Source organism: Macaca mulatta, chromosome 9, assembly GCF_049350105.2.
Source record: "Macaca mulatta isolate MMU2019108-1 chromosome 9, T2T-MMU8v2.0, whole genome shotgun sequence".
NCBI lineage: Eukaryota > Metazoa > Chordata > Mammalia > Primates > Cercopithecidae > Macaca > Macaca mulatta.
This window is the reverse complement of record NC_133414.1, coordinates 131987905-132015665: the sequence shown is the minus strand read 5'-3', so window position 1 is coordinate 132015665 and position 27761 is coordinate 131987905. Positions and strand designations below refer to the sequence as shown.

At 43.2% G+C, this 27761-nt stretch overlaps 1 protein-coding gene across 4 annotated transcripts in view; it reads right to left on the bottom strand.

The window, feature by feature from the left end:
* Nucleotides 1-20145, bottom strand: part of SEC23IP (SEC23 interacting protein) — a 51294-nt gene extending 31149 nt beyond the window's left edge. For all 4 annotated transcript variants that reach the window (XM_001100615.5, XM_077947642.1, XM_015148325.3 and 1 more), the window contains exons 1-5: nt 19930-20145; nt 13632-14164; nt 8661-8871; nt 7343-7536; nt 2787-2876 (exon numbers count right to left, since the gene is read on the bottom strand). In XM_001100615.5, the coding sequence (XP_001100615.3) occupies nt 2787-2876; nt 7343-7536; nt 8661-8871; nt 13632-14164; nt 19930-20092 (1191 nt within the window). In that variant the 5' untranslated portion in view covers nt 20093-20145. The remainder of the gene's footprint in view (nt 1-2786; nt 2877-7342; nt 7537-8660; nt 8872-13631; nt 14165-19929) is intronic.
* Between the last annotated feature and the right edge of the window lie 7616 nt (nt 20146-27761).

Sequence of the window (27761 nt, the reverse complement as noted above, 5' to 3'; positions counted from 1 at the left end):
TGGTCCCAGCTTCTCAGGAGGCCAAGGCAGAGGGATCACTTGAGCCCAGGAGGTCAAAGCTGCAATGAGCTGTGTTTGTACTACTGCACTCTGGCCTGAGCAACAGAGCAAAATCCTGTCTCGAAAAAAAAACAAAAATAAACAAAAAGAAAAGCTAAATAAAACTCCAGGTTTACACAAAAGAAATCAAGGACAGACCTGGTGCAGTGGCTCATGCCCGTAATCCCAACACTTTGAGAGGCCAAGGTAGGAGGACCGCTTGAGCTCAGGAGTTCCAGAGCAGCCTGGGCAACAAAGTTAGAGACCCTGTCTCTACAAAAAATAATAATAATAAAATAAAAACAAAAAAAGAAATCAAGGACAAGTAACCTGCAATTGAGGAGTCTTTGTCTTATAAAAACATGTAAAGCAAAATCCTTTAAATACTAAGATTTCCAATTAAAATAAAATTTCAATTTCAACGACAAAAACATAATGACAAAACCCTACCACTTTTTAGGAAATACATTCTGTTAAACCAACTGTATTAAATTCAGCCCTATACTACATAGAAAATTTTATTTAAAAAAAAAAAAAAAAGAACATATACTTGATGTAGTATGCAAAATATTTGTCTAAAAAAAAAAAAGGTTAGTCAGGCGCGTTGGCTCACACCTGTAATCTCAGCACTTTAGGAGGCGGAGGCAGGAGGAAGGCTTGAGCCCAAGAGTTCCAGACCAGCCTGGGCAAGATAGCAAGACCCCATCTCTGCAAAAAAATCTTAAAAACTGGCCAAGCAAGGTGGCGCACACCTGTAGCCCTTGCTACTTGGGAAGCTGAGGCAGGAGGATCCCTTGAGCTCAGAGTTCGAGGATGCAGCAAGTTGTGATTGGTCACTGCACTGCAGCCTGGATAAGAGAGTGAGAACTTGTCTCTTAAAAAAAACAAAAAGATTAAGATGGTTACTATGTAGAGGAGAAATGAGGAAGGCAGAAATAGGAGGCTTTTATTTTTCATTTAATGTCCTTTTAAACTGTTCACATTTTGTTGGCAAATGAATGTTTTTATTTCAGTATCAATAAAGACTACAGAAGTAGTTGGATTGTAAGTTTTTTTATATACTTTTCTATTAAAAAAATGAATAAATAAAAAGCCTATGTTCTCAGAAACTACTGTGTGCTAAACCCCATGCCAGATGCTTTTGCATAAATTACCTCACTTCATCTAAAATATGACCCTGGGAGATCATTATTGCAGGTGAGGAACTTGGAGCTCAGAGAAATTAAGGTTGGCAAATGAAAGAATCAGAACACCAGCAATCAATATTTTTTTAAAAACAAGATAAATTCATAAAGACAATAAAAAGAAAAAGAAAAAGGACACATTTTTACTTGAAAGGTTAGAGCAAACCACATCAAGGGCAGACAGGCATACTACAGCCCACAGGAAAAATGTGCCCCACCATCTGTTTTTATGAATAAAGATTCGTTGAAAATATCATACCCATTGGTTTATACATTGTCTCTGGCTGCTTTCACACCACAGTGGCAGAGCTGGTGGCTGCAACAGGGAACAGGTAACTTGCAAAGCCTTAAATATTTTGTCTCTGGCCCTTTATAGAAAAAGCTTGCCAACTTCTGATCAAGTGATAAAAATTATCAAGCAACTTCTACAGTGCATACTACACTCCAGTTATCATGTTGCCATAAACAGAAACTTCGTAAGAAATACTTACTTTATTTATTTATTTAGACAGAGTCTTGCTCTGTCACCCAGGCTGGAGTGAGCGTGATCACAGCTCACTACAATCTCAAACTCTTGGGCTCAAGTGATCCTCCCATTTCAGCCTCCCGAGTAGCTAGACAGGTGCACACCACTATACTCAGCTAATTTTTGTAGAGATAGAGTCTCTTTGTTGCCCAGGCTGGTCTCAAACTCCTAGCCTCAAGCAATCTTCCCACTTTGGCTTCCCAAAATGCTGGGATTACAGGTGTGAGCCACCATACCCAGCCTGAGAAAAATTTACTTTTTATTTTGAGATGAGGTCTTGCTCTGTCACCCAGGCTGGAGGGCAGTGGGGCACAACCATGACTCACTGCAGCCTCAATCTCCCAGGTTCGAGTAATCCTTCCACCTCAGCTTCTCGAGTAGCTGGGACTACAGGCACGTGCCACTATGCCCAGCTAATTTTTTTTTTTTTTTTTTTTTTTTTTTTGAGACGGAGTCTCGCTCTGTCGCCCAGGCTGGAGTGTAGTGGCTGGATCTCAGCTCACTGCAAGCTCCGCTTCCCGGGTTTACGCCATTCTCCTGCCTCAGCCTCCCGAGTAGCTGGGACTATAGGCACTCGCCACCTCACCTGGCTAGTTTTTCGGTTTTTTTTTAGTAGAGACGGGGTTTCACCGTGTTAGCCAGGATGGTCTCGATCTCCTGACCTCGTGATCCGCCTGTCTCGGCCTCCCAAAGTGCTGGGATTACAGGCTTGAGCCACCGCGCCCAGCCCTGCCCAGCTAATTTTTCTATTTTTTATAGAGTCAGGGTTCTGCTGTCGCCCTGGCTCAAGCATTCCACCTGTCTCAGCCTCTCACAGGCATGAACCTTGCCCTATGAAAAATTTGTGTTTTTGTTTCTATGATCAATGTGAATCATAGAAACTTATTTGTTTATATAAGAAACTATTTTAAAAGCAATGCATTTGTTATAAAAACATTCCCACTGTAGAAGTTACTAAAAATGAACAATTTATCAAACATGTACAGAAAAATATTAAAATGAACTTAGTATCTTAATATTTTAAACAGCATCATTACCTTTGGATTGTGCATAACAATTGTCTCTCCACTTGGAAACTCTAATCTTCGGTGCCACTGATTAGTGGTTACAGCTTTTTTATATTCAGCCTATAATGGGGGAAACAACATATATTCCAATATGACAAATTTATACCACATTGAAAGTATGGAGGAAAACGATAACTATAATCGTGATAAAAATAACAGTAACAGCAGTTCTCATCTCCTGACTGGTTAACATTATTTTTTATCACCTTATACATATAGTTCAAGTAATTACTCTCAATCACTCCTAAATAATAGGATCCCCATTATATAATGAAGAAAACCAAGTTTTAGGCAATCTGTTCATTTCCTAGGGCTGCATTAACAAAGTACCACAGCCGGGCGCGGTGGCTCAAGCCTGTAATCCCAGCACTTTGGGAGGCCGAGACGGGCGGATCACGAGGTCAGGAGATCGAGACCATCCTGGCTAACACAGTGAAACCCCGTCTCTACTAAAAATACAAAAACTTAGCCGGGCGAGGTGGCAGGCGCCTGTAGTCCCAGCTACTCGGGAGGCTGAGGCAGGAGAATGGCGTAAACCCGGGAGGCGGAGCTTGCAGTGAGCTGAGATCCGGCCACTGCACTCCAGACTGGGTGACAGAGCGAGACTCCGTCTCAAAAAACAAAAAAAAAAAAACAAAAAAAAAAAACAAAGTACCACAAACAGAGTGACTTGGAAAACTGGATCCAAGACCCCTCAAAGATACCAAAATCCCTGGTGTTCAAGTCCTTTATATAAAATAGCATTGTTTTTGCATAAAACCTACATACATCCTCCCTTATATTTTAAATCCTCTCTAGATTACTTATAATACCTAATAAAATGTAGATGGGATATCAATAGTTACACCGTAATTTTTATTTTTTATTTTCTTGAGACAGAGTCTTGCTCTGTTGCCCAGGCTGGAGTACAGTGGTGCAATCTCTGCTCACTGCAACCTCTGCCTCCCGGGTTCAGGCGATTCTCCTGCCTCAGCCTACCGAGTAACTGGCACTACAGGCAATGCACTAGCACATCTGTCTAATTTTTGTATTTTTAGTAGAGACAAGGTTTCATCATGTTGGCCACGCTGGTCTCAAACTCCTGACTTCAGATGATCCGCCCGCCTCAGCCTCCCAAAGTGCTGGGATTACAGGCGTGAGCCACCGTGCCTAGTCTGTGTTATTTTTATTGTTGTTGTTTTCTAAATATTTTCAGAGTATTTGGTTGAATCCACAGATGTGGAACCTGTGGATGCTGAGGGCCGATCATACTATTCTAGTTTCTATAAAGCACAAGTCTGAGGACCTATTGAGGAGAGATTCAACACAAAGTAAGGCAGGGCCTCTGGCATATCCACAAGTCCTTTTTTTTTGTTCATTTGTTTTTTTAATTGACAAGTAAAAATTGTTACAAAGTCTTTTTTTAAAACTAGTGACAGTGAGTATTTGACAATCATGTGAAAATAGAAGTATTTCCTTTTGTGTCTTGGACAATCATTCAGTAACAATTCCTCTTCATCAGTCTTCTGTACTTTTGTGGTTTTTTTTGAGGTGGAGTCTCACTCTGTCACCCAGGTTGGAGTGCAATGGCACGATCTCAGCTCACCGCAACCTCTGCCTCCCGGGTTCAAGCGATACTCCTGCCTCAGCCTCCTGAGTAGCTGGGATTACAGGCAGGCATAACCATACCCGGCTAATTTTGTATTTTTAGTAGAGACACGGTTTCACTATGTTGGCCAGGCTGCTCTCGAAATCCTGACCTCAAGCGATCAGCCCGCCTCAGCCTCCAAAGTGCTGGGATTACAGGAGTGAGTCACCATGCCCAGCCTAGCCTTCTGTACTTCTGACCCTTCTCTTCGATTGGAAAAAAAAAAAAACTTTAAATATAATTTATAATTTCTAAAAGCAAGGACACAAACAACAATGATTAAAGAAAACTTTCACCATCTTAAAAATTATTTTCAGGCCAGGTGTGGTGGCTCACACCTGTAATCCCAGCACTTTGGGAGGCCAATGCAGGTGGATCACCTGAGGTCACGAGTTCAAGACCATCCTGGCCAATGTGGTGAAACCCTGCCTCTACTAAAAACACAAAAATTAGCTGGGCATGGTGGCGACACCTGTAACCCCAGCAACTCGGAAGGCGGAGGCAGGAGAACCACTTGAATCCAGGAGGTGGGGGTTGCAGTGAGCTGAAATCGTGCCACTGCACTCCACCCTGGGGGACAGAATGAGACCTTGTTTAAAAAATAAATAATTTTCACTTCTTCATATTCCCTTTCAATTCACAGCTTTATAGTAAGTATTATCTGGTAAAGATTCCACATTCCATTGTCGAAATAGTCTTGGTTATCCTTGACATTTCGATCTTCCACGAAAAATTTAGAAGCAGCTTGCAAATTTTACCAAAAAAAAAAAAACCCTGATGTGAATTTTGATTGGGATTGCCTAAAATTTATCAGATAATTTGGGAAGAATTGATATCTTTTATGATAGTGCCTACTTGAACATAATGTTTAGCTCCGTTTCTTTTTTTTTTTTTTTCTGAGACAAGGTCTTGTTCTGTTGCCCAGGCTAAAGTGATGTGGCACCATCACAGTTCACTGCAGCCTCAAGATCCCAGGCTCAAGCAATCCTCCTGCCTCTGCCTCCTGAGCAGCTAAGACCACAGGCATGGGCCACCACGCCCGGCTAATTTTTGTGTGTGTATTTTTTGTAGAGACGGAGTTTTGCGGTGTTGTGCAGGCTAGTCTGGAACTCCTGAGCTGAAGCAACCCACCCAGCTTGGCCTCCCAGAGTGCTGGGATTACAGGCAGGAGCCACCATGCCCAACCTAGTTCCATTTGTTGAGGTCACCTTTTACATTCTTCAATTCTGTTTTGTAGTTTATCTCCATAAGGTTCACGGGTACTTTGCTTGGACTTTTTTCCTACATTGCCTGTAGTTTTATAAATATATAGTCTCTCTGTTATAAATACATAGTATCTTCTTTTTCGATTTTTAGTTGGTTATTTCGATGGCACAGGAATGCTACTAATTTACGTATGTTAATTTTATATACACAGACTTGCAGAAAACTCTTGTATTGGTGCTAATAATATTTCTAGAGGTTCTTCTGATTTTCCACGTAGACAATCATGTCTTCATCAAATTAAAGGTGTTCTCTGTCTCCAACCCTTCCGTTGTTTTGTCTTAGTGCTCTGACAGGACAGGATCACCAACGGGATGCTGAGCAATATGTATCTTGTTCCCTTTCTATTACTGGCTTTCTCACTTCCTAACCTTCTGTGTCTCTTCCCTGATCTGGTTTGAGTTTCCTGGAAGAAGCCGAACAAAAGCTAAGGTCTCCCTAGGTAGCCATGTGTTGCTGCAATGGTCGGTATGTGGATATCTATCCTGCCTCAAAGTCTATGTCACCCATATAATATCAAATACAGTTAAGATAAAGTGTAGACTTTCAGACACAGATTGGACTTGAAAATATATACTTCAGCTTCAAAATAATAAAACTAAACATTTAATCTGGGGACATGATAGCTTCGTAGGGGCCTACCAAAGGTACCAAAAATTACAACACATCTTTATTTATGTCTAAAATTAAGCTAGAAATATCAGCATTCCTTTACACTTTCTTTATATATACATATATACATGCATATATAAACACACACACATATATGCACATATATAAACATATGCTTTCTTTTTTTTCTGAGGGAGGGTTTCACTCCCATTACCCAGGCTGGAATGCAGTGGCATGATCTCAGCTTACTGCAGCCTCAACTTCCCTGGCTCAGGTGATCCTTCCTCCTCAGCCTCCCGAGTAGCTGGGACTACTGACGTGTGCCCCCATGCCTGGCTAGTTTTTGTATTTTTAGTAGAGACATGGTTTCACCATGTTGGCCAGGCTGTTCTCGAAACTCCTGGCCTCAAGAAATCTGCCCACCTCGGCCTCCCATAGTGCTGGGATTATAGACACGAGCCACCACACCCAGCCAGAAGTTAACTAAAACATTCTGTATCTCATTTCCCATCTATGCAACTGAATTCACTGAACGTATTTCAAATATCTAACATTCAACTCTTAAGTAGAATTAACACAAGCATTTAACACAATTATACAAAGAAATTATAGATTTAAGATGGCTAATAAGGCTCATGATACTTCTTCCAATTCTATTTATTTATTTTCACAAATCAGAAGTTAATTTCAAGCCTTTTACTGAATATTAATTTGAAAATGTCCATATGCTTGGCATTTTCTATCAACAACAAATCCCAGCAGCCTAGGTTCTATTGAAGGCTTGACACAAGCACCTTATCAGATCTGTGATGTACCTCTGTAAACCATATTCTATCTTTAGACACAGATGCCACGATTAGCACCTCATGAGTGATGACACCACTTAAAAAGTAATCTTCTCCGTGAACAGCATCAAGACAAGCTGTCTTGTAAATAAAGTCAGCTCCACTGTCAATGTTACTCACCAATGTATATAGAACCTACATTTTTTAAAGAAACTCATAAAGAAATAAAGCTCCCATACCTCTAGTTTTTCACTGAACTCCTCAGTATAGGGAATAAATCGACTATCTGTGTCCCCCTTGTAAAACCAAGTACAGCGTCTCACTTCAGCTGGCTCCTCTTCCCAGTAGGCAGCCTTCCTTATTCGGTCATAGAGGTAAACATCATAGCGCCCTCCATCCGTGCCAAGAACCACGCTCTCCGGATCTGGCTGAACTAGAGAACAAAATTAACACTTTTCCTGACTGCTGCAAGGCATATTTTAAAATAATCAATAATCAGTTGGGTGCAGTGGCTCATGCCTGTAATCCCAGCACTCTGGGAGGCCGAGGCCGGTGGATCACTTGAGGTCAGGAGTTTGAGACCAGCCTGGCCAATGATGAAACCCCCGTCTACTAAAAATACAAAAATTAGCCAGGTGTGGTGGCACATGCTTGTAATCCCAGCTACTTCGGAGGCTGAGGCAGGAGAATTGTTTGAACTCAGGAGGCAGAGGTTGCAGTGAGTCCAGATTGCACCACTGCACTCCAGCCTGGGCAGCAGAGTGAGACTCTGTCTCAAGAAAATAAAAATAAAATAACAAATAATGAATACGGTGACTACTCAGTCTTTAAAGACAAAAAACTAAGCTCATTTTTGTTTAAAAATAGAAATTTAAGATTAATCTGTGCTGCTCAAAATTATGACTCTTCTTAAGTAGAAAAGAAACAGTCAAGGCAAACTTTAAAAACATAATTCAAAGAACTGATGGATTTTTTTTTAAATCAGAACAATACTATCTACGTACAACAATGTTCCATGGAATACGTTTCTAAAGGCCATTAATAGGTGACTTTTAAGTCCACGATCAAATAATACCAGGATAAACAAAGAAACACGTTTCTACACTGCAGGATTTCTCAAAGCTTTAACGCACTCCTGCACACCATCTCTCTCAAGACCTAGATACAGCGAGCACCATTTCCAAACCTTATCTGACCAGGGAACACTTTTTTCACAGAGCATCTCCAGGATCGAGAGTTCCACAGAAAGCCCTTTATAAATGCCCCCATAACTACAAATGAATAAGGGAAACAGAAAAATTGAAACCTGGATTATATGAACTGCTCAAGTTCTCTGATTCAAAATACCTTTAAACTACAAAGTAAATTACTAAAACACTTCTTTAAATACCTTACCCCAGTAACTCAGGACTTATATTAATATCGTCATCTTAAGGTACAGAGTCTGGGGTCTATAAGGATCAAAGAATTTGACATTCACAGAAAATACATCATGGATAAATACTCATTCCTTCTCTTCCTAAAATCAGATATGAATGATGCATGACCAATGTTTACCTGAATTATAGATTTCTTCAAGATTCAGAGAATCAAACACACTAAAAGGCATCCACAGTTGTTTGTATTCTACCTCCTTGCAGTAAAACCAGTGGGGCTGAACAGGCTCATATTGGTTTTGAAGTAGAAAAGGAGGCGGCACTTGAACTGAGGGAGCCCCAGGTCTGGCAGGTACCTGCTGCTGTGCTGGAGACTGCACTGAAGGAGGAACCTGGAGGGGACGGCAAAGTTAAGACTGTCATGCTTGTCCAAAAGAATTCTGAATATGCTTCATACCCAAACTGATGTTAGTAGTAATTATCCTACATGTATATCTGGACAATTATTTAGTGTAATAACTAGACCCCAAAGCAATTTTAAGAATTTTAAAACCTAACAAAACCCCAAATCAAGGAAAAATGCTTGAGGGGAGGGATATCTATACCCCATTTATCCTGATGTGATGATTACACATTGCATGTCTGTATGAAAATACCTCATGTGGCCGGGCGCGGTGGCTCAAGCCTGTAATCCCAGCACTTTGGGAGGCCGAGACGGGTGGATCACAAGGTCAGGAGATCGAGACCATCCTGGCTAACACGGTGAAACCCCATCTCTACTAAAAAATACAAAAAACTAGCCGGGCGAAGTGGCGGGCGCCTGTGGTCCCAGCTACTCGGGAGGCTGAGGCAGGAGAATGGCGTAAACCCGGGAGGCAGAGCTTGCAGTGAGCTGAGATCCGGCCACTGCACTCCAGCCTGGGCGACAGAGCCAGACTCAGTCTCAAAAAAAAAAAAAAAAAGAAAATACCTCATGTAACCCATAAACATATACACCTACTATGTACCCACAAAAATTAAAAATTAAAAATTTTGAAAAAAATCAATTACAAGGTGAACTAGACCTTCTCACAGAACAAAGTAAACTAACACCTTTATAGAAATCAATCTAGCAATACTTCTTCCATGATTTATTTAACCTTCCCTGTGTGTGTGTGAGGCGGAGTTTCGCTCTTGTTGCCCAGGCTGGAGTGCAATGGTGCAATGCGCAACCTCCGTCTCCCGGGTTCAAGCAATTCTCCTGCCTCAGCCTCCCGAATAGCTGGGATTACAGGCATGCACCACCACACCCAGCTAATTTTGTATTTTCAGTAGAGACAGGGTTTCTCCAGATTGGTCAGGCTGGTTGTGAACTCCCGACCTCAGAAGACCCGCCTGCGTTGGCCTCTCAAAGCGTTGGGATTACAGGCGTGAGCCACCACGCCCGGCCTATTTAACCTTTAAAATATGCCTATTCCTTGACCTACTCATTCAATTTCTAAGAATTTATCCGAAAGATAGAATTATAACCAATAGCCCAGGCGCGGTGGCTCACGCCTGTAATCCTGCCACTTTGGGAGGCTGAGGTGGGTGGATTACCTGAGGTCAGGAGTCTGAGACAAGACGGGCCAACATGGTAAAACCCTGTCTCCACTAAAAATACAAAAATTTGCTGGATGTGGTGGCATGGGCCTGTAATCCCAGCTATTTGGGAGGCTGAGGCAGGAGAATCGCTTGAACCCAGGAGGCAAAGGCTGTAGTGAGCTGAGACTGCACCACTGCACTACAGCCTGAGTAACAAAGCGAGACTCTGTCTCATAAAATAAATAAAAAATAAAAATAAAAATTTACCCACGGCCGGGCGCGGTGGCTCAAGCCTGTAATCCCAGCACTTTGGGAGGCCGAGACGGGCGAATCATGAGGTCAGGAGATCGAGACCACCCCGGCTAACACGGTGAAACCCCGTCTCTACTAAAAAATACAAAAAAGTAGCCAGGCGAGGTGGCGGGCGCCTATAGTCCCAGCTACTCAGGAGGCTGAGGCAGGAGAATGGAGTGAACCCGGGAGGCGGAGCTTGCAGTGAGCTGAGATCCGGCCACTGCACTCCAGCCTGGGCGACAGAGCGAGACTCCATCTCAAAAAAAAAAAAAAAAAAAAAAAAAAAAAAATTTACCCACAAGGTTGTACACCAAAAGGTTATTTAAAATAGGAAATCAGTGTGTACAACTGTCAAAACTCAGCTAATTGTACACTTTAAATAAATCGAATTGTACACTGTAAACGGATGTCTTTTACTGTATGTAAATTATACCTCAATAATATTGATTATAAAATCGTAGTTAATAAATTTGGAATGTTTGCAAAAAAATAAAATAAAATAGGAAATCACTGGAAATAATCAAAATGCCTAACAGAAGCCTGATAAAATAATATTTCACTCAAATGCTAGATTATCCAGAGCCATTAAAAATGTCTTATATCCTTTCTGCAGGAGATAGCTAAAAAAAATAAATAAATAAGTAAATAAACAAAAACAAAAGTTTTAGAGGATAGACACGATGGTTCACGCCTATAATCCCAGAACTTTGGGAGGCCAGGGAAGGAGGATCACTTGAGGCCAGGAGTTCAAGACCAACATGAGCAACACAGCAATATCCTGTTTCTACAAAAAAATCTAAAGATCACCCGGACACGGTGGGGCACACTTGTAGTCCCAGCTACTCCGGAGGCTGAAGTGTAGTTCAAGGTTGCAGTGGAATGTAATCACACCACTGCACTCCAGCCTGGGTGACCGAGCAAGACCCCTCATCTCTTTAAAAAAAACAAGGAAGGGCCGGGCGCGGTGGCTCAAGCCTGTAATCCCAGCACTTTGGGAGGCCGAGATGGGCGGATCACGAGGTCAGGAGATCGAGACCATCCTGGCTGACACTGTGAAACCCCGTCTCTACTAAAAACTACAAAAAACTAGCCGGGCGAGGTGGCGGGCGCCTGTAGTCCCAGCTACTCGGGAGGCTGAGGCAGGAGAATGGCGTGAACCCGGGAGGCGGAGCTTGCAGTGAGCTGAGATCCGGCCACTGCACTCCAGCCTGGGAGACAGAGCGAGACTCCGTCTCAAAAAAAAAAAAAAAAAAAACAAGGAAGAAGAAGAAAAATTAATGTTTTAGAAAAAATCTTAGTAACATTTAAAGTATGTTCACAAAAAAATAATTATAGAAACCATAGGTACTCTATGATGTTTGCCAAAAAAAAGACATATAACAAAATGAAAACAGTGGTTATCTACAGACATTTTTTATTAAATTCAATATTCTGCATTTTTCAAATTTTCTACAAAAATGATTTTAAAATCAGACTATACTTATTTTTAAATGTTTGAATTAGACACCATTTTGGGTCAGGAGTGGTGGCTCACACCTGCAATCCCAGCACTTTGGTAGGCTGAGGTAGGAAGATGACTTGAGGCCCAGGAGTTTGAGACTGCAGGCGAGCTGTGATTGCGCCACTGTATTCCGGCCTGGACAACAGAGTGAGACCCAGTCTCAAAAACATATATAATTTAGCCCATAATCTCATAACTTTGGGAGGTCAAGGCAGGAGGACTGCTTGAGCCCAGGAGTTTGTGACCAGCCTGGGCAACATAGTGAGACCTCATTTCTACAAAACATTAGCCAAGTATGGCAGCACGTGCCTGTGGTCCCAGCTACTGGTGAGGCTGAAGTAGGGGGATCACTTGAACCTGAGAACTCGAGGCTACAGTGAGCCATTATCATGCCACTGCACTCTAGCCTGAGTGACAGAGCAAGACCTGGCCTCAAAAAAAAAAAAAAAAAAAAAAAATATATATATATATATGCACACACACGTATATATACATACATATATATAATTTCTAAAAAATCATTTTGAAGTATTATGTCAACACTCAATTTCCTGAGATCCATAGCTGCGCTGTGGTTATACAGAAGAATGTCCTTATGCTTAGCAAATGTACACCAGGAATTTAGGAGTAAAAAATCATAATGTATTTTACTGACCTTCAAATGCTTCCCCCAAAACTGCATATATACAGAAAGAGAAAAAAACAATGGGAGGAAGGAAGGGAATAGGGAGGGGCAGGAGGAGAAGTAGGAGGAAGGGGCGGGAAAAAGGCATGGGGGAAAGGGAGAAAGCTCATATATACCAGTGTGTGCACAGGCACAAATTAAAAAACAAATGGGATAAAATGTTAATGATAAGTAAACCTAGGTGAAGGATATCAGAGTACTCTTTGTACTATTTTTATTTTTGCAACTTTTCTTTAAGTTTGAAATTATCACTTTTTAAATTATTATCTAAAAACCTTTTTAAAAATTTAAGCAACAAACTACAATTAGTTCGTTATAGTTAACAAAAATACTAACTATATACCACACACTATGAATTTGGTTACTTTTCAGAATGCCGAAATCCAACATTGTCAAAAATTTGTGTATTGGTATGATTTAAATGAAATGATAAAACAGAGTCCATTCTCTAACAGAGAAGTTAGTTACATTCTGATCACAATACTGCTATCTCCACCACACCGAAATGGGTTCTTAATTCTTTTTAATCATTTCTCTTTTTGTTTAATTCCACTGATTTTTCTTTGGAAATCAAATGAACTAGTTGGGAAAAATGCATAAGGGAATTTCATAAAATGTACCCAATGCATACGTTATTCCACCAACTCCCCCTAGACAGGGTTTGACTGATCTAGATCCAAACTCCATAAATAAAAAGAAATTACTGAAGTAATCAATTTTAGTCCCTGTAATTGACTGTTTTGATTGACTAGTGTAACTGAAAGATGAGAAACTAGTGGTCTGTTAAGACAATAACTGCTTCATCTCCTATGTCTCTAGACAACACTTACTATTTCTACCTTACTCTAAAATCTGGAAATACTGACATGTAGCTAACTCACTAAAATCAATTACTACTTCAATAAACAAGTAATACACACTAAAATATGAGCCATCCAATAAGCTATCTTTAAGATAATGTTTACTTCATGTAGCTTACAAAGAATACCCTCTGAAACTAATTTGTCATCGTATTGATTATAAGATGTGAAATGTTTTTTAAAACATAGGTTCAGGTGAGAAAGAAGAAACAGAGTTAATAAGTAGGACACAAAATCATGTCTCCATACCGGCGGCAAAGATCCTGGAGGCATCTGGTACATCTGAACAGGGGGTCCAGACGGTGGAGGATGAGCAGGAGGGCCTGGTGTTTGACACTGCTGCAGCTGGGGCGGTGCAATGTAAGGATTAGCCCTGCTGCTGCCAGGGGTATGGCGATATGGATTGTATCCTGGCTGGGGAATTCCTTGGGGTGGGTTCCCAAAATGTGAAGGAGGGAGACTACTTGGCTGAGAAGGCAGGTAAGAATTTATACCCATCAGTGAGGAAGGTGGAGCACCAGGTTGAGCCTTCGAAATGGATGGTGAAAACGCATTCGAGACATCTTGGGATCCAGTTGTAAAAGGGAGAGCAGTCGGGGGCTTGGGGAATCCTGATTGTCCACCTGAGGTTGCTGCAGTTGTTAATGGTGACTGTACAATATTCCCAAAAGGATCACTGCTGCTTGATACCTGAGAGAAGTAACTAACTGTCTGTGGGGCAGACGTGTGAATAGAAGTTTGACCAAGGAAGCTGTCCTCCTCACCAACATCTGTGGAATCCTCTGAAATGGAACAAGAGAGCATGTGGTTTAAAGGGTACTCTATCATTCCGCAGATACGATTCTATAAGGAAGGGCTAGCAATTATACTTCCTTATTTGTTCTTCAAACTTGCTATTTCTGCATTACAGAAAAAAAAACAGTTTTTTTTCTTTTTTTCTTTGAAAACTTGCTCTTTAGAAATGAAAAACTAGAAAACATGAATAAGAAAACATAAGAGGAAACAATTATAATTCACTCATAAGCCCACCTCCCAGAGACCATCGCACTGTTAACAGTTAACATTGGCCGGGCGCGGTGGCTCAAGCCTGTAATCCCAGCACTTTGGGAGGCCGAGGCGGGTGGATCACGAGGTCAGGAGATCAAGACCATCCTGGCTAACATGGTGAAACCCCGTCTCTACTAAAAATACAAAAAACTAGCCGGGCGTGGTGGCGGGCGCCTGTAGTCCCAGCTACTCGGAGGCTGAGGCAGGAGAATGGCGTGAACCTGGGAGGCGGAGCTTGCAGTGAGCTGAGATCGCGCCACTGCACTCCAGCCTGGGTGACACAGCGCGAGACTCCGTCTCAAAAAAAAAAAAAAAAAACAGTTAACATTTTGCTACATACCCTTCCATACTTTTAAAATAAATACAAATAGTTATTTGTTATTTATTTTGTAAATACATATTTGTATATAGAAGTTCTTAAAAATAGAAACAAAATCTATACTTACTATTTTTACTTTTTTTTTTTTTTCTGAGACAGGGTCTCACTCTGTTGCCCAGGCTGGAGTGCAGTGGCGCGATCTCAGCTCACTGCAACCTCTGCCTCCCAGGTTCAAGCAATTCTCGTGCCTCAGCCTCCCAAGTAGCTAGGATTACAGGTGCCCACCACCATGTCCAGCTAATTTTTGTATTTTTTTTTTTTTAGTAGAGATGAAGTTTCACCATGTTGACCAGGCTGGTCTCGAACTCCTGACCTCAAGTGATCTGCCTGCCTTGGTCTCCCAAAGTGCTGGAATTACAGGCATGAGCCCCTATGCCCGGCCTTACATATTATTTTTTATGTTTTTCTTGGTAAGAAATAATGCAATTATTACTCTACTACCCAAATACGCATAATTTTATTTCTATAGTGATAACGAGAGACTAAAGATAACTCTGTTAACAAGAAGGGGTGTGTCAGGAATCTTACCTACAAAGCACTTATTGTACAAATGAACACGCGGTATTTGTATTCCCAAGGCAAAGTAGGTCAACCATTAATTGCCATTCCCTAAAATCATGTACTACCACACATTTATCATTCTAGAACACCAAATTGCTGAAAAGGTCACTTTCTAACCAAGAGAAGATCTCCCATCCCTTTGTCCAACCTGATGTTCACTGTGGGTACTGACAATTCCAATTTAGCTTCTGTTCTACTTCCAAGTTGTAAAATAAAAGCATTTTCCCTGTACATCACCTCAAAAGTCCACCTATTATTCCTTACTAAACTTTTATTTTCACTAGCTTGTAGCTTTCATCTTCTTCCTTCTAATCTTCCCTGCCCCTGCCTCATTCCCTCTTACCTCCTTGCTGGAGGCATGGAATCCATCAGAGGGCTGGACTCACTCACAGCACACAGGCACACTCTGGTCCCTGCCCTTGGAGACCTGCCAAAAGGCAGCCTTCTTCCAAGCTCTGGGCTCTAAGCTTCTTGACCTCTGCTGAGACTACGGCTTGAGCTTCTTGAGCTCTCATAATTCACACACATCAGTTTAACTAAAATACTCCACTATTCAAAATACTCCTCTTGATATTTTCTTTGTAACTAAAAATAAAATATCCCTTGCTGCACGAGGCCCTGTGTCAGTCTGTATCATTCTACTTCTCTGATATATTTCCAGCTCCCACCCCTCTTTTCAGGTCAGTGACCCTCACTTGGACTTACCTGTATTTCTTAATTCATTCCCAACAATTAAAAGCAAGCAAAAAAAAAAAAAAAGAAAACCTCAGTGGTATCTTTCATCCTTTAAAAAAACTTGAGGTCAACCTGATCCAAGAAACTTTTTTCCGATCAGCATCAACTACAAATGAAATGCCCTCCACATACTGCTGCCCTCACCTCAGGGGCACTTTCTCATTTCATTTGGACACATGTCATCTAAAGCCACAACTTTAATAGGCACTTGTATATTGGTGACACTCCCAACTCTATCGCAAACCCAGACCGTTGTCATGTGTTCCAGAACTTGTTTTCCAACTACTTCCTCAATGTTTTTGGCAGATTCAGCCACATATACCTCATGCTTAGTAAGCCCCAAACAGAGTTTATTATCTTAACTACCCACCTCCATGCTCCCTTTTCTGTATTTCACTATATCCACCGATGTTTGCCAACATCCATTCAGACATTCAAACCAGAAACCTCAAGTCTCTCAGACTCCTCCCTCTCTCTCATACCCTTCATTTAATCATTCAAATATTTATTCAAGAAATATTTACTCAGGATGCTTTATGTGCCAGGTACAGAGCTCAGTCTTGGGTCTAAAACTAAACAAAAATGGGCCTCTGTGCTGACAGACAGAGCTGACACTCTGGTCTTCTGCGAGTCTCTACAAGTGTGTAGTCTACACATCTCACACATCTGCTCCCTGCTCCTCACACCCAATGTGGCTGACTCGGGCTAGACTGCCATCGCCACTGCCAGCCTCTCACTATGCCTCCCAACCGAATCCTCTTGCTACAGTCAACCTTATTCCAGTGCAACTAGAGAAAACTCCAGTCTTTCTGAAACACACGTCTAATTTCACTGCCTTGTTGAAAATCCTTCAAAGGCTCCCAAAACCCAACAAGATGAACTACAAACTCCTCCTGAGTATGGTATATGTGACCCATAGACCACCGAGGCCACTCCATTGTCCACACTCTAGTCAAAGTGATCTACTGGGGGCAGAGGATACACGGGAGAGGAGACAAAGGTGAAGAGACAGGAGAGAGGGATGAGCTCCATCCCTGTCCCATTCCACCAACCACTAACTCCTGCCAAACCTGCAGATTTTCTCACACCTTCAGACTTCCCATATTCCTGTCTCTCCAGATTCCCTCACTTCCATGTATCCTTCAACACTCAGCTCAAGCATCACCTCCCCTAAGAGGACCTGAAGGCCTAAGGGACATCCATTCCCCAGCTCAGCCAGCCTGAGACCCACAGCATTCACAGCCATCTATCAATCCCTCTTTCTAACTGTTCTAAACCAGTATCACAGTTGCTTACACAGGTGAGTGTGTGTATACATATATACTGTGCAGTCACTGAGGGCAGGGCTGTCTGCTCTTCTGTGTCTCCCAGCTTCTGGAACAGTGCCTGGCAAATAGAAACTGCTCAATCCATGTCTGGTTTTTGTTTTTGTTTTGTTTTTGAGATGGAGTCTTACTCTGTCGCTCAGGGTGGAGTGCAGTGGCATGACCTCAGCTCACTGCAACATCCACCTCAAGCGATTCTCATGCCTCAGCCTCCCGAGTAGCTGGGATTATAGGCGCCCACCATCACATCCAATTAATTTTTGTATTTTTAGTTGAGATGGGGTTTTGCCATGTTGACCAGGCTGGTCTTGAACTCCTGACCTCAGGTGATCCACCCACCTCAGCCTCCCAAAGTGCTGGGATTACAGGCGTGAGCCACTGTGCCAGGCCTTCCATGTCTGTTGAATATATGAAATTGCTTCCTGTGTCTCTTTCACTTATATGATTAACTATTGCTTCCAAGGAGACTGTTTCTTCTTTTTCTCTGGAAATTCTCTGAATGGGTTTCTGAGATTTTTAGAGATGAATTTTAGTTCTAAAAACTATTAATGTTCACACACACACACAGACTGTCTCCAAGAAACAAGAGCATTAAAGACAGGTATAGCTATACTAGACTTCACAGTGAAAATGTTTAGCATGAATTCACAGTGACACACAAACCAAATACTACACAGCAAGGAAGATGGACATAACCAAACAACTTTAATGGTGCAGAGGATGATTAGAAAACCCCAGGTAAAGCCTTATTTATTCCTGCATCCTCTCACAGCATTCTGCTCCAAAATGCTGGTTCTTCACCAAAGACAGCAACGCCTAACCTTTCAACCACAGGTCAAATTGAGACATCATTTTGACTCCCATCCTTTCACTCATTCAACAAACATCCACTGAATAACTGGTCTACTACATACCACACATCATTCTACGCAGTGGGAATATAATCGTGAATAAAACTAAGTTTTTGCTTTCATGGTCTTACATCCTAGTGGAGTGGAATAAACAAGTATGTGTACATGTCAGGTAGTGACCAGCATCAAGAAGAAACATTAACACATGGGCAGGGGAACCTTTATGTACAGCTGTTCCCAGCGTGCCTGTCCTCGCTTCTCCATGAAACTGTCTTTAGTCCTTCAAACAAGAATAAATTACTCACTGCAAACTCAGTATTCGAAGAGGATCTACTTACTAGGCCCTAAACAACATCCTGGAAATAAAAAGGCAATTAGGTCATAGCTGCTGAAGAAGACCGCAGTCCAAATGGAGAAGCAGGTGTGTTTATTTCACAAACATTAAATCACACTGTCTGGCAGGCAGTATACTTGGTGCTTTTCAAAAATTAAAGCATTTCTAATTATAATTATGTGAGGCTATACATATATAGAAACTGAAGCACAGAGAAGTAAACTAAAATGCCTACAGATATACAGCAAGCTACTGGCAGGGCAAGGACTGGAATACAGTCTGTGCTCCTGAACACCATGCTCTGGGCTATGCTACATCATCATCAAAAAGCAATCTCCCTGGACAATAATACAAATATGAAAAAAGAGCTAGGAGTGCACATAGGAGTGGGGGCCTAAGAGAACAAGAAAAAGTTTCTTGGAAGAAGTGATGGATTGTCTTGAAAGACGAAAATTGGCCAGGCGCTCACACCTGTAATCCCAGCACTTTGGGAGGCCGAGGCAGGCGGATCACTTGAGGTCCGGAGATTGAGACCATCCTGGCCAACATGGTGAAACCCCGTCTCTACTATAAATACAAAAATTAGCAGGGCATGCACGCCTGTAGTCCCAGCTATTCGGGAGGCTGAGGCAGGAGAATCACTTGAACTCGAAATGTGGAGGTTGCAGTGAGCCGAGATCGCGCCACTGGATTCCACCCTGGGCGACAAAGCAAGACTCCGTCTCAAAAAAAAAAAAAAAAAAAGATGAGGAATGCATTTTATATGTCTACTTCACAAATATTACATGTTTCTCCTAGAAGAGCGGCACAGTCCATCTTACAAGATATCTTACTGTAATCTAGAAGATATCCTACTGTATCACAACAATCTCCTAGTAGGAGACAGTGTACCGTATCCCAGGAGAGGGGCACAGTCCATCCTAGGAGGTATCTTACCGTATCCTAGGAGTCTCCTAGTGGGAGATAGACTACTGTACCCTAGGAGAGGGCCACTGTTTACTTGCATTCCCTGCCAGCTACCTGGCGTAACAACAATGGGTGTTCAGCAAAGATTTGTGGAATGCCAGTGTACGAATGAATGTCCAGCACTCTGGACAACTCGGAACAGTGGGTTTCTGCAATGAAGAGCAAGTCGCATCACCTGCCGCCTCCAAGATCCCAAAGCCCCCGACCCACTCAAACCTGGTCACTAATGATCCTGGCAAGCTATCGAGAGGGTAGCTGGAGGCAAAAGGAATATCTTCCGTCTGACCCTTGTCACAGCACGTCCCCCGCCCGCCTCCCACCACACACGGGACCGCCCTCCCCTTATTACCTCCGGGCAAGAGCAAGGAGGCCGGGGAAGCTGAGGCCTGGGTGACTGGAATGAAGGGCACATTGAAGCTGAACTCCGTGGCCGAGGAGGAGAAAAGTAAGTTAGTGCCCGACGAGGAGGTGGAGACGCCGCCGCTGCCACCGTTAGGTTTTCTCTCCGCCATGGCTGCGGCCCACCTTCCGATACACGTCTCCGGGTACTCAGTACCGCACCACTGACCGGAAACCGATCACTCTCCCGGCCAGCGCACTTCCGCACTTGCGCACAGGAGCCGGAACTACGGGTAGCTAGTTAGTCAGCCACCCTCTCCCTTCCCCCAGCCAGCGCCGCCAGAAATCAACATGGCGGCAATGTCTTCCCGCCCGAGTCTGGCACGTGACACCCTTGGAGGCGGAGAGGGGCTGAGGCAAAGGCCGGGAGGGAGCGTGGGGGCGTGGTCCCCGCAGGTTCTGGATGGACGTGCGAATTGACACGCAATTGACCCTGAAAGTCACAGGTTGTGGCTGATATCTATGGGCTTCCTAAAAGTACTGTCAGGATGACTCTCCTGACAAAGATTTTGGAGGAACAGCGGAATCCTGCTGGACGCTGCCCGAAGGAGGAAAGGAGGAAGAGGGTTGTGTGGGAATTCGCATGCAAGGCGGAACCAAACACCCTTTCCAAAACCACTTGTCTTTCTGGACTGAACTGAACTTTGGCATTGACCCAGAAATAGAAATGGTAAAATGTTTTTAAGTGTTTAATACATAGGGAGAAAAAAAATCTTTGATTTATTTTTGTTGTTGTTTTGTGTTTTTCGTTTGTTTTTTGTTTTTTTTTTTTTGGTTGTTTTTTTTTGTTTTGTTTTTTGTTTTGAGAGGAGGCTCGCTCTGTCACCCAGGCTGGAGTGCAGTGGCGCGATCTCGGGTCACTGCAACCTCTGCCTCCCAGGTTCAAGTGATTCTCCTGCCTCATCCTCCCGGGTAGCTGGGACTACAGGCGCCTGCCACCACGCCTGGCTAATTTTTTGTATTTTTAGTAAAGATGGGGTTTCACCGTGTTGGCCAGGATGGTCTCAATCTCCTGACCTTGTGATCCGCCCGCCTCAGCCTCACAAAGTGCTGGGATTACAGGCATGAGCCACTGCGCCCGGCCAAAAACACATATTTAAAAGAGAAATCAAACCGGACGCCTTGGCGCAGGCCTGCAATCCCAGCACTTTGTGAGGCAGAGCGGGAGGACAGCTTGAGCCCAGGAGGTTGAGACCGGCCTGGCCAACATGGCGAAACCCAGTCTCTAATAAAAATGCAAAAATTAGCCGGGCGTGGTGGCATGGCACCTATAGTCTCAGCTACTCAGGAGGCTGATGTGGGAAGATTGCTTGAGGCTAAATTAACCCTGATCTTGCCACTCACTGTGCTCCAGCCCAGGCAACAAGGCGAGACCCTGTCTCGTTAAAAAAAGAAAGAAAAGAAACCAGGACATTGAAATTAGAGCTCTGACATTTTAGATAGCTTTCTATATCCACAGTATGACTAGTTCAATCCAGAAGGTACTGTGGATAACTTGGACATAATTGTCATCTTTCATAGTTAGAGATTTTGAAAGAAAATATAACTTAAGCAATCTTTCAACTTCTTGGAGGTTGGGAGAGGAGATCCCAAAAGAACACTCAAAATAATGAAACTCTCCCCAGCTGTTTACACCTATGTAGAACCTAAATTTATTAATTCAATAATGATTTCATGTGCTTACTGTCAAAAAAAAATTTTTAAGTGGGACACTCATTAAAGCTGTAAATTAGATTTTATTTAATGAAAACTATTGCAGTAGGGAAGTGGGTCCAGCATGAACTGAACACAACTTTGCTGAAACAAAAGATTGGAGACTTTTCAGAGGCTGTGGTGTGCTAAGGGAAAGGCACTGAGGAGTGTGAAGAGGTGGTTGGTCCTGCGACTAGGCCACCTGGGTGTGTTAATCCATGCTTATCCAGAGGAGACACATAATTCTTCTGTTTTCATGACAAGCAGTGGTGTAAGAGAGCAAGGTAGCCATAGGGACTGGGAATGAGAATGAGAAGCACCTCCTTGAATGTTTGCAGTTGAAGAGACAAACCCCCAGGTCCTTGAGAAGACAGTTCTTGGTGGTCATGTGTCCGGAATTGGTTCCTTCCAGTGGGTTCTTGGTCTCGCTAACTTCAAGAATGAAGCCTCGGACCTTCGCAGTGAGTGTTAAAGCTCTTAGAGGGGGCATAGACCCAAAGAATGAGCAGCAGCAAGATTTATTGTGAAGAGTGAAAGAACAAAGCTTCCACAGCATGGAAGGGGACCCAGGTTGCCTCTGCTCGCTGGGGGGGTGGCCAGCTTTTATTCCCTTATTTGTGTCCCCCCCCTACATCCTGCTGATTGGTCCATTTTACAGAGTGCTGATTGGTGCATTTACAGTCCTTTAGCTAGGCACAGAGTGCTGATTGGTGCATTTTTACAGAGTGCTGATTGATGCATTTACAATCCTCTAGCTAGACACAGAGCACTGATTGGTGCGTTTTTGCAGAGTGCTGATTGGTGCATTTACAATCCTCTAGCTAGACACAGAGCACTGATTGGTGCATTTTTGCAGAGTGTGATTGGTGCATTTACAGTCCTCTAGCTAGACACAGAGCACTGATTGGCACATTTTTACAGAGTGCTGATTGGTGCATTTACAATCCTCTAGCTAGACACAGAGCGCTGATTGGTGCGTTTACAGTTCTCTAGCTAGACAGACAAGTTCTTCAAGTCCCCACTCAACCCAGGAAGTCCAGCTGGCTTCACCTCTCAATCCCGCCTCTAAACAGGACACCCCAACTGCTGTTGGGAATTGGGCGATGACCGGTATAGCTACTTCCTGCTAGATAGGGGTGAAGAAGGAGCCCTACAGTTGTAGTGTCCTCCAGAGGGGAACTCTTTAGGCCAGTCAAAGGGCCAGCGGGTTGGTCCAGGGGTCCTCAGTAGAAGTTGTTAGTTGAGCTCATTTGGGGTTCCATTTGTAAGACCATCTGTAGCTTGATGGCCTTGATCTTAGAGGAAACAACTTTGACAAGGAGGTTAAAAATACAGGGCCCGAAGGAGAGTAATCGCAAGATGGCTGTCATGGGAACTAGAAAGGGGAGAAGCCATATCGCTCAACTCCAGAGGTTGATATAAGCATTTGAAAGGCATTGTCTGATTTCAGAAGCCTTTTTCTGTAAACGCCAAGTAGCATCTCATACTATACCTGACTGGTTAGTGTAAAAACAACACTTATTCTTTTTCCCTTTCTAAGGCTCAGGTAAGTGCCACTAGTTCCCCTAAGAAGGTGCAAAGTCCTCCTTTGTCATCAGTGAGGAGGTCTAGGCCTTGGCAGTTTTGGAGAGTCACTGCTGCCAAAGAGTCTATTAGGGATTGTAGAATAAGGATAGATTTTGTTATTTCTTGCAAACTGTCTGAGAAATCCTTTGAGAGTGTGTGGTAGTAGGATAATACATGTTACACTGTTAACTTTTAGCAAACTTTACTTTTGTTGAAAACCTTGTAGGTTTGGGATTTCAATTGTTCTTTGCATTAATAAGACCCCTTCAGTCCATATTAACTTAGAATTGGTATAGATGGCTCCTTCCTGATTCTGTGAGTACTTTAAGGTTTGGCTGAGTGCAGACAGCTCAAGCACATTTCAACAGACCAATTATTAGGCAATTTTCCTAACTCTGCTTATTCAAGAGTTTCCTTATCATTTACTGAATACTCATTATGTCTTTCTCCCTTAATCACTGGGGAGGAACCATCTATCAGTCCTGTCCTGAAGGGAGTTCCCCCTAGCTCTGGTCGGACCTTTGTATGGTAATTAATATTAGGTCCCCTGTTAGGAAACCTGCTAGGTTAAGGATTTTGGATAGGAAGGCTATGGGTTGTCAGTGGCCTCACTGCTTTCAGGCTATGCCTTTGTTTACACTGACAACCAGGTGGTGTTGGAGTGTTATAGAGTCACAGAAAAGACCTTCAATTATCAATTATAGGTTTTAAATTTCCTCTGACTTTTAAAGGAATAGGGTATACTGTTTTTTCTTTACTATGTTTCTCTCTTTCTCTTTGACTTTCTATCTCTTTCTCTCTTTGACTCCTTCTTTGTCTCTGTCTCTTCCTATCTTTTTGACTTTCTGTCTTTCTCCATCTTTCCTTCTCTCCTTGATTTTCTCTCTCTCTCTCTCTCCCTCTCTCTCTCTTTCTTTCCTGCTCTCTGCTGGTCTTTCCCTGCTTCTGCCAGCTGCTTATGCTGCTGTTCTCCCTTCTCCTTCCCCTTTTTGATGTCTTTGGCAGTGTAAGGCTGCCACCTCCTTGGGTTTTTGCACTGCATGCAACAACTCCATGATTTCCTTGTGGTATTTAATGGGGGTTCCTCCAGAGGTTAGGAACTCCCTTTCTTTCCATATTGCAGCATGGGCATGTAGGATTAGGTAAGCATACTTGCTATCTGTATACACACTTATTCTTTTTCCCTTTCTAAGGCTCAGGTAAGTGCCACTAGTTCTGCTAACTGGGTGCTAGTCCCTGGGGGAAGAGGCTTACTTTCAAATACTGTTACATCACTAACTATGGCATAACCTGCCTTTCATATCCCATTCTCCACAGATGAACTTCCATCAGTGTATAGGTTAAGGTCAGGATTAGCTAAGGGGACTTCTAAGAGATCCTCTCGGGCGGCGTAAGTCTGGACTATAATTTGTTGGCAGTCATGCTTGATTGGTTCTCCATCCTCTGGGAGAAAAGTGACAGGATTGAGGGCCACACATGTGCATATTTGAAGCACCAGTCCCTCAAGGAGTAGCACCTGGTATCTGAGCAGGTGGTTGTCTGATAGCCATAAACTTCCTTTGGCACCTAGTATGCCATTTACATCATGAGTAGTCCAGACCGTGAGATCCTTTTCTTGTATTATTTTGATAGCCTCTGACAGTAAGATGGCCACCACTGCAACTACCTGTAAACAGTTAGGCCAGGCTTTTGCAGCTGTATCAGTTTCCTTACTTAGGTATGCCACTGGTTGTGGGGTTGTCCCACTAGTGTGAGTAAGGACTCCAAGAGATATTCCTGCTTTCTCTGTAATGTATAAAGAGAAGTTTTGTCCTGTGGGAAGGCTTAAGGCTAGAGCTTGTACTGGGGCCTGCTTTAAGGTTTTGAAGGTTGTTTCTGCCTCTGGTTCCCATTCTACTAGATGAGTATTTGCCGCTGGGTCTCCTTGAATAGAGTATAGAGGGGTCTGGTCATCTCGCTGTATCCAGGGATCCATAGTCGGCAAAAACCGGTGATTCCAAGGAACCCCTGTAACTGTTTTAATGTCTTAGGGCAAGAATAAGCCAGTATAGGCTGTATTCGTTCCTTGCTGAGGGCCCTGGTTCCTCTGGCTAAAATTAGGTCTAGATATTTGACTTGTTATAGGCAGAGCTGGGCCTTCGATTTAGATGCCTTGTACCCTTGATTAGCTGGAAAGTTCAAGAGATCTAGAGTGGCCTGCTGGTATGAGGCTTCCAAACTGGTAACCAAAAGTAAATCATCCACATACTGAAAGACTAGAGTGCCTGGACTTGAGAAGTGGCCTAGATCTTGGGCCAGTTCCTGACCAAACAGATGAGGGCTATCCCTAAACCCCTGGGACAAGACTGTCCACATAAATTGGGACGTGTGGTCTGTAGGATCCTCAAAGGCAAAGAGAAACTGGCAGTCAGAGTGCAGGGGAATACAGAAGAAGGCATCCTTGAGGTCCAGAACAGTGAACCATTCTGCTTCCCGTGGTATTTGAGAGAGCAGGGTATAGGGGTTGGGTACAACTGGATATAGAGGAATTACTGCCTCATTGATGAGTCTAAGATCTTGCACTAGTCTCCACTGACCATTCAGTTTTTGTACTCCTAGAATTGGGGTGTTGCAGGGACTGTTGCATTTTATTGCTAATTCTTGAGCTGTTAAATGTCTAACAATATCCTGTAATCCTTTATGAGCTTCAGGCCTTAAGGGATATTGCCTTTGATAAGGAAAAGTGGTGAGGTCTTTTAGCCTGATTTGGGGACTGGGCAGGCATTTTTTGCCCTTCCAAATTGTCCTTCCAATGCCCAGATTTCAGGGTTGATTCCCTCCTCAAGCAGGGGACAACAAATGGGTAACTTGTTCCCCATATTCCTGTAGATAGTAGCTCCAGCTTTGGCTGATATGTCCCTCCCTAATAACGGTATGGGAATTTCAGGTATAACAAGAAAGGCATGTGAAAAGAGCAAAGTCTCCCAATTATAACTGAGGAGGTGGGAGAAATACCTGGTTACAGGCTGTCCCAGGATTCCTTGGATGGTAATGGACCTTGAGCACAGCCTTCCAGGACAGGAGATTAACACTGAGAAAGCCACACCAGTGTCCAGGAGGAAGTCAATTTCCTGGCCCTCAATGGTTAAACATACCCGGGGCTCAGTGAGGGTGATGACATGAACTGGCGCTTGCCCTGGGTACCCTCAGGCCTGTTGTTGGATCATCTGGTTGGGGGTTTCTGGCCCAGAGAACCTTTGTCTTCTGGGGCAGTCACCTTCCAGTGATTGCCTCGACATAGTGGACATGGGTGAGGGGGCAGCTTGTTTCTTGTTGGGCAATCTTTTTTAAGGTGTCCTTGCAAACCACACTGGTAACAAGCCCTACGAGGTGATTGGTCTGCTCCATTTTCTGTCCTTTCTGAACCACCAAGGTTTGTTTGTCTGAGGGCCATGACTAAGGCTGTGTATTCCTCTGATACCGCTTTTCCTTTTTGGCCTGTTCCTCTTGGTCCCTATTATAGAACACTGAGGTTGCCAAGTTTAATAATGCCTCCAGATTTTGTTGAGGGAACAGGGCTCACTTTTGGAGCTTTCTGCTGATATCTGTAGCTGATTGGGTAATAAATTTATTTTTTAGGATCAATTGACCCTCGAGTGTGTTGGGTGACAGGGGAGTATGTTTTCTTAAGGCCTCCCATAGCCGCTTGAGGAAGGCAGAAGAATTTTCTTCCTTTCCCTGAGTTTGGTGGACATCATTGAATAATTCGTGGGCTTTTTCCTAATTCTCCTTAATCCTTCCAGAACACAGGTCAACAGATGTTTGCGACTCCAGTCCCCATGATCTGAGTTGAGGTCCCAGTGGAGATCCACACTGGGGATGGCTTGCTGAACGGTAGGGAATTTGTACCTTTCCGGGTATCTCCAGACTCTCAGGCTGCAGCTAAAGCCGCATTCTTTTCATTAAAGGCCAGGGTTTGATCTAACAATAGCATGATATCTCTCCAAGTGAGATTGAAGGTTTGCCCTAGACCCTGTAGGACATCTATATACCTATCAGGATTATCTGAAAAGTTTCCCAGGTCTGTCTTGATTTGCTTTAAATCAGAGAGGGAGAAAGGGACATGTAGCCTGGTTGGGCCAAACTTCCCTCCCCCAACAGCTTGAAGAGGACATAACTGATAGCCCAGGGGGTTTTGTGGTCCTTTAGAGATTTCTTTGCTTATTTCCTTCTGGCAGGGGAGATTAGAGGAGGCTTATCATTACTAGGAAGGGGAGCTATAGGGAGGCTAGGATATAGGGGTAAGCTGAGAGGTCCTCTTGCAGCATGTAAATTGCAAGTTTTGCATAGTTGTGGATTCTCCTTCAATGAAAAGAAAGCTTAGACATAAGGTATTTCACTCCATTTGCCTTGCCTCTTAAAGAAAAGATCAACCTGCAGGATAGTATTGTAATTTATACTTCCCTCAGGCGGCCATTTTTCCCCATCAGAGAGAGAATATTGGGGCCAGGCCATAGTGCAGAAAAAAAATGAGCCACTTCTTTT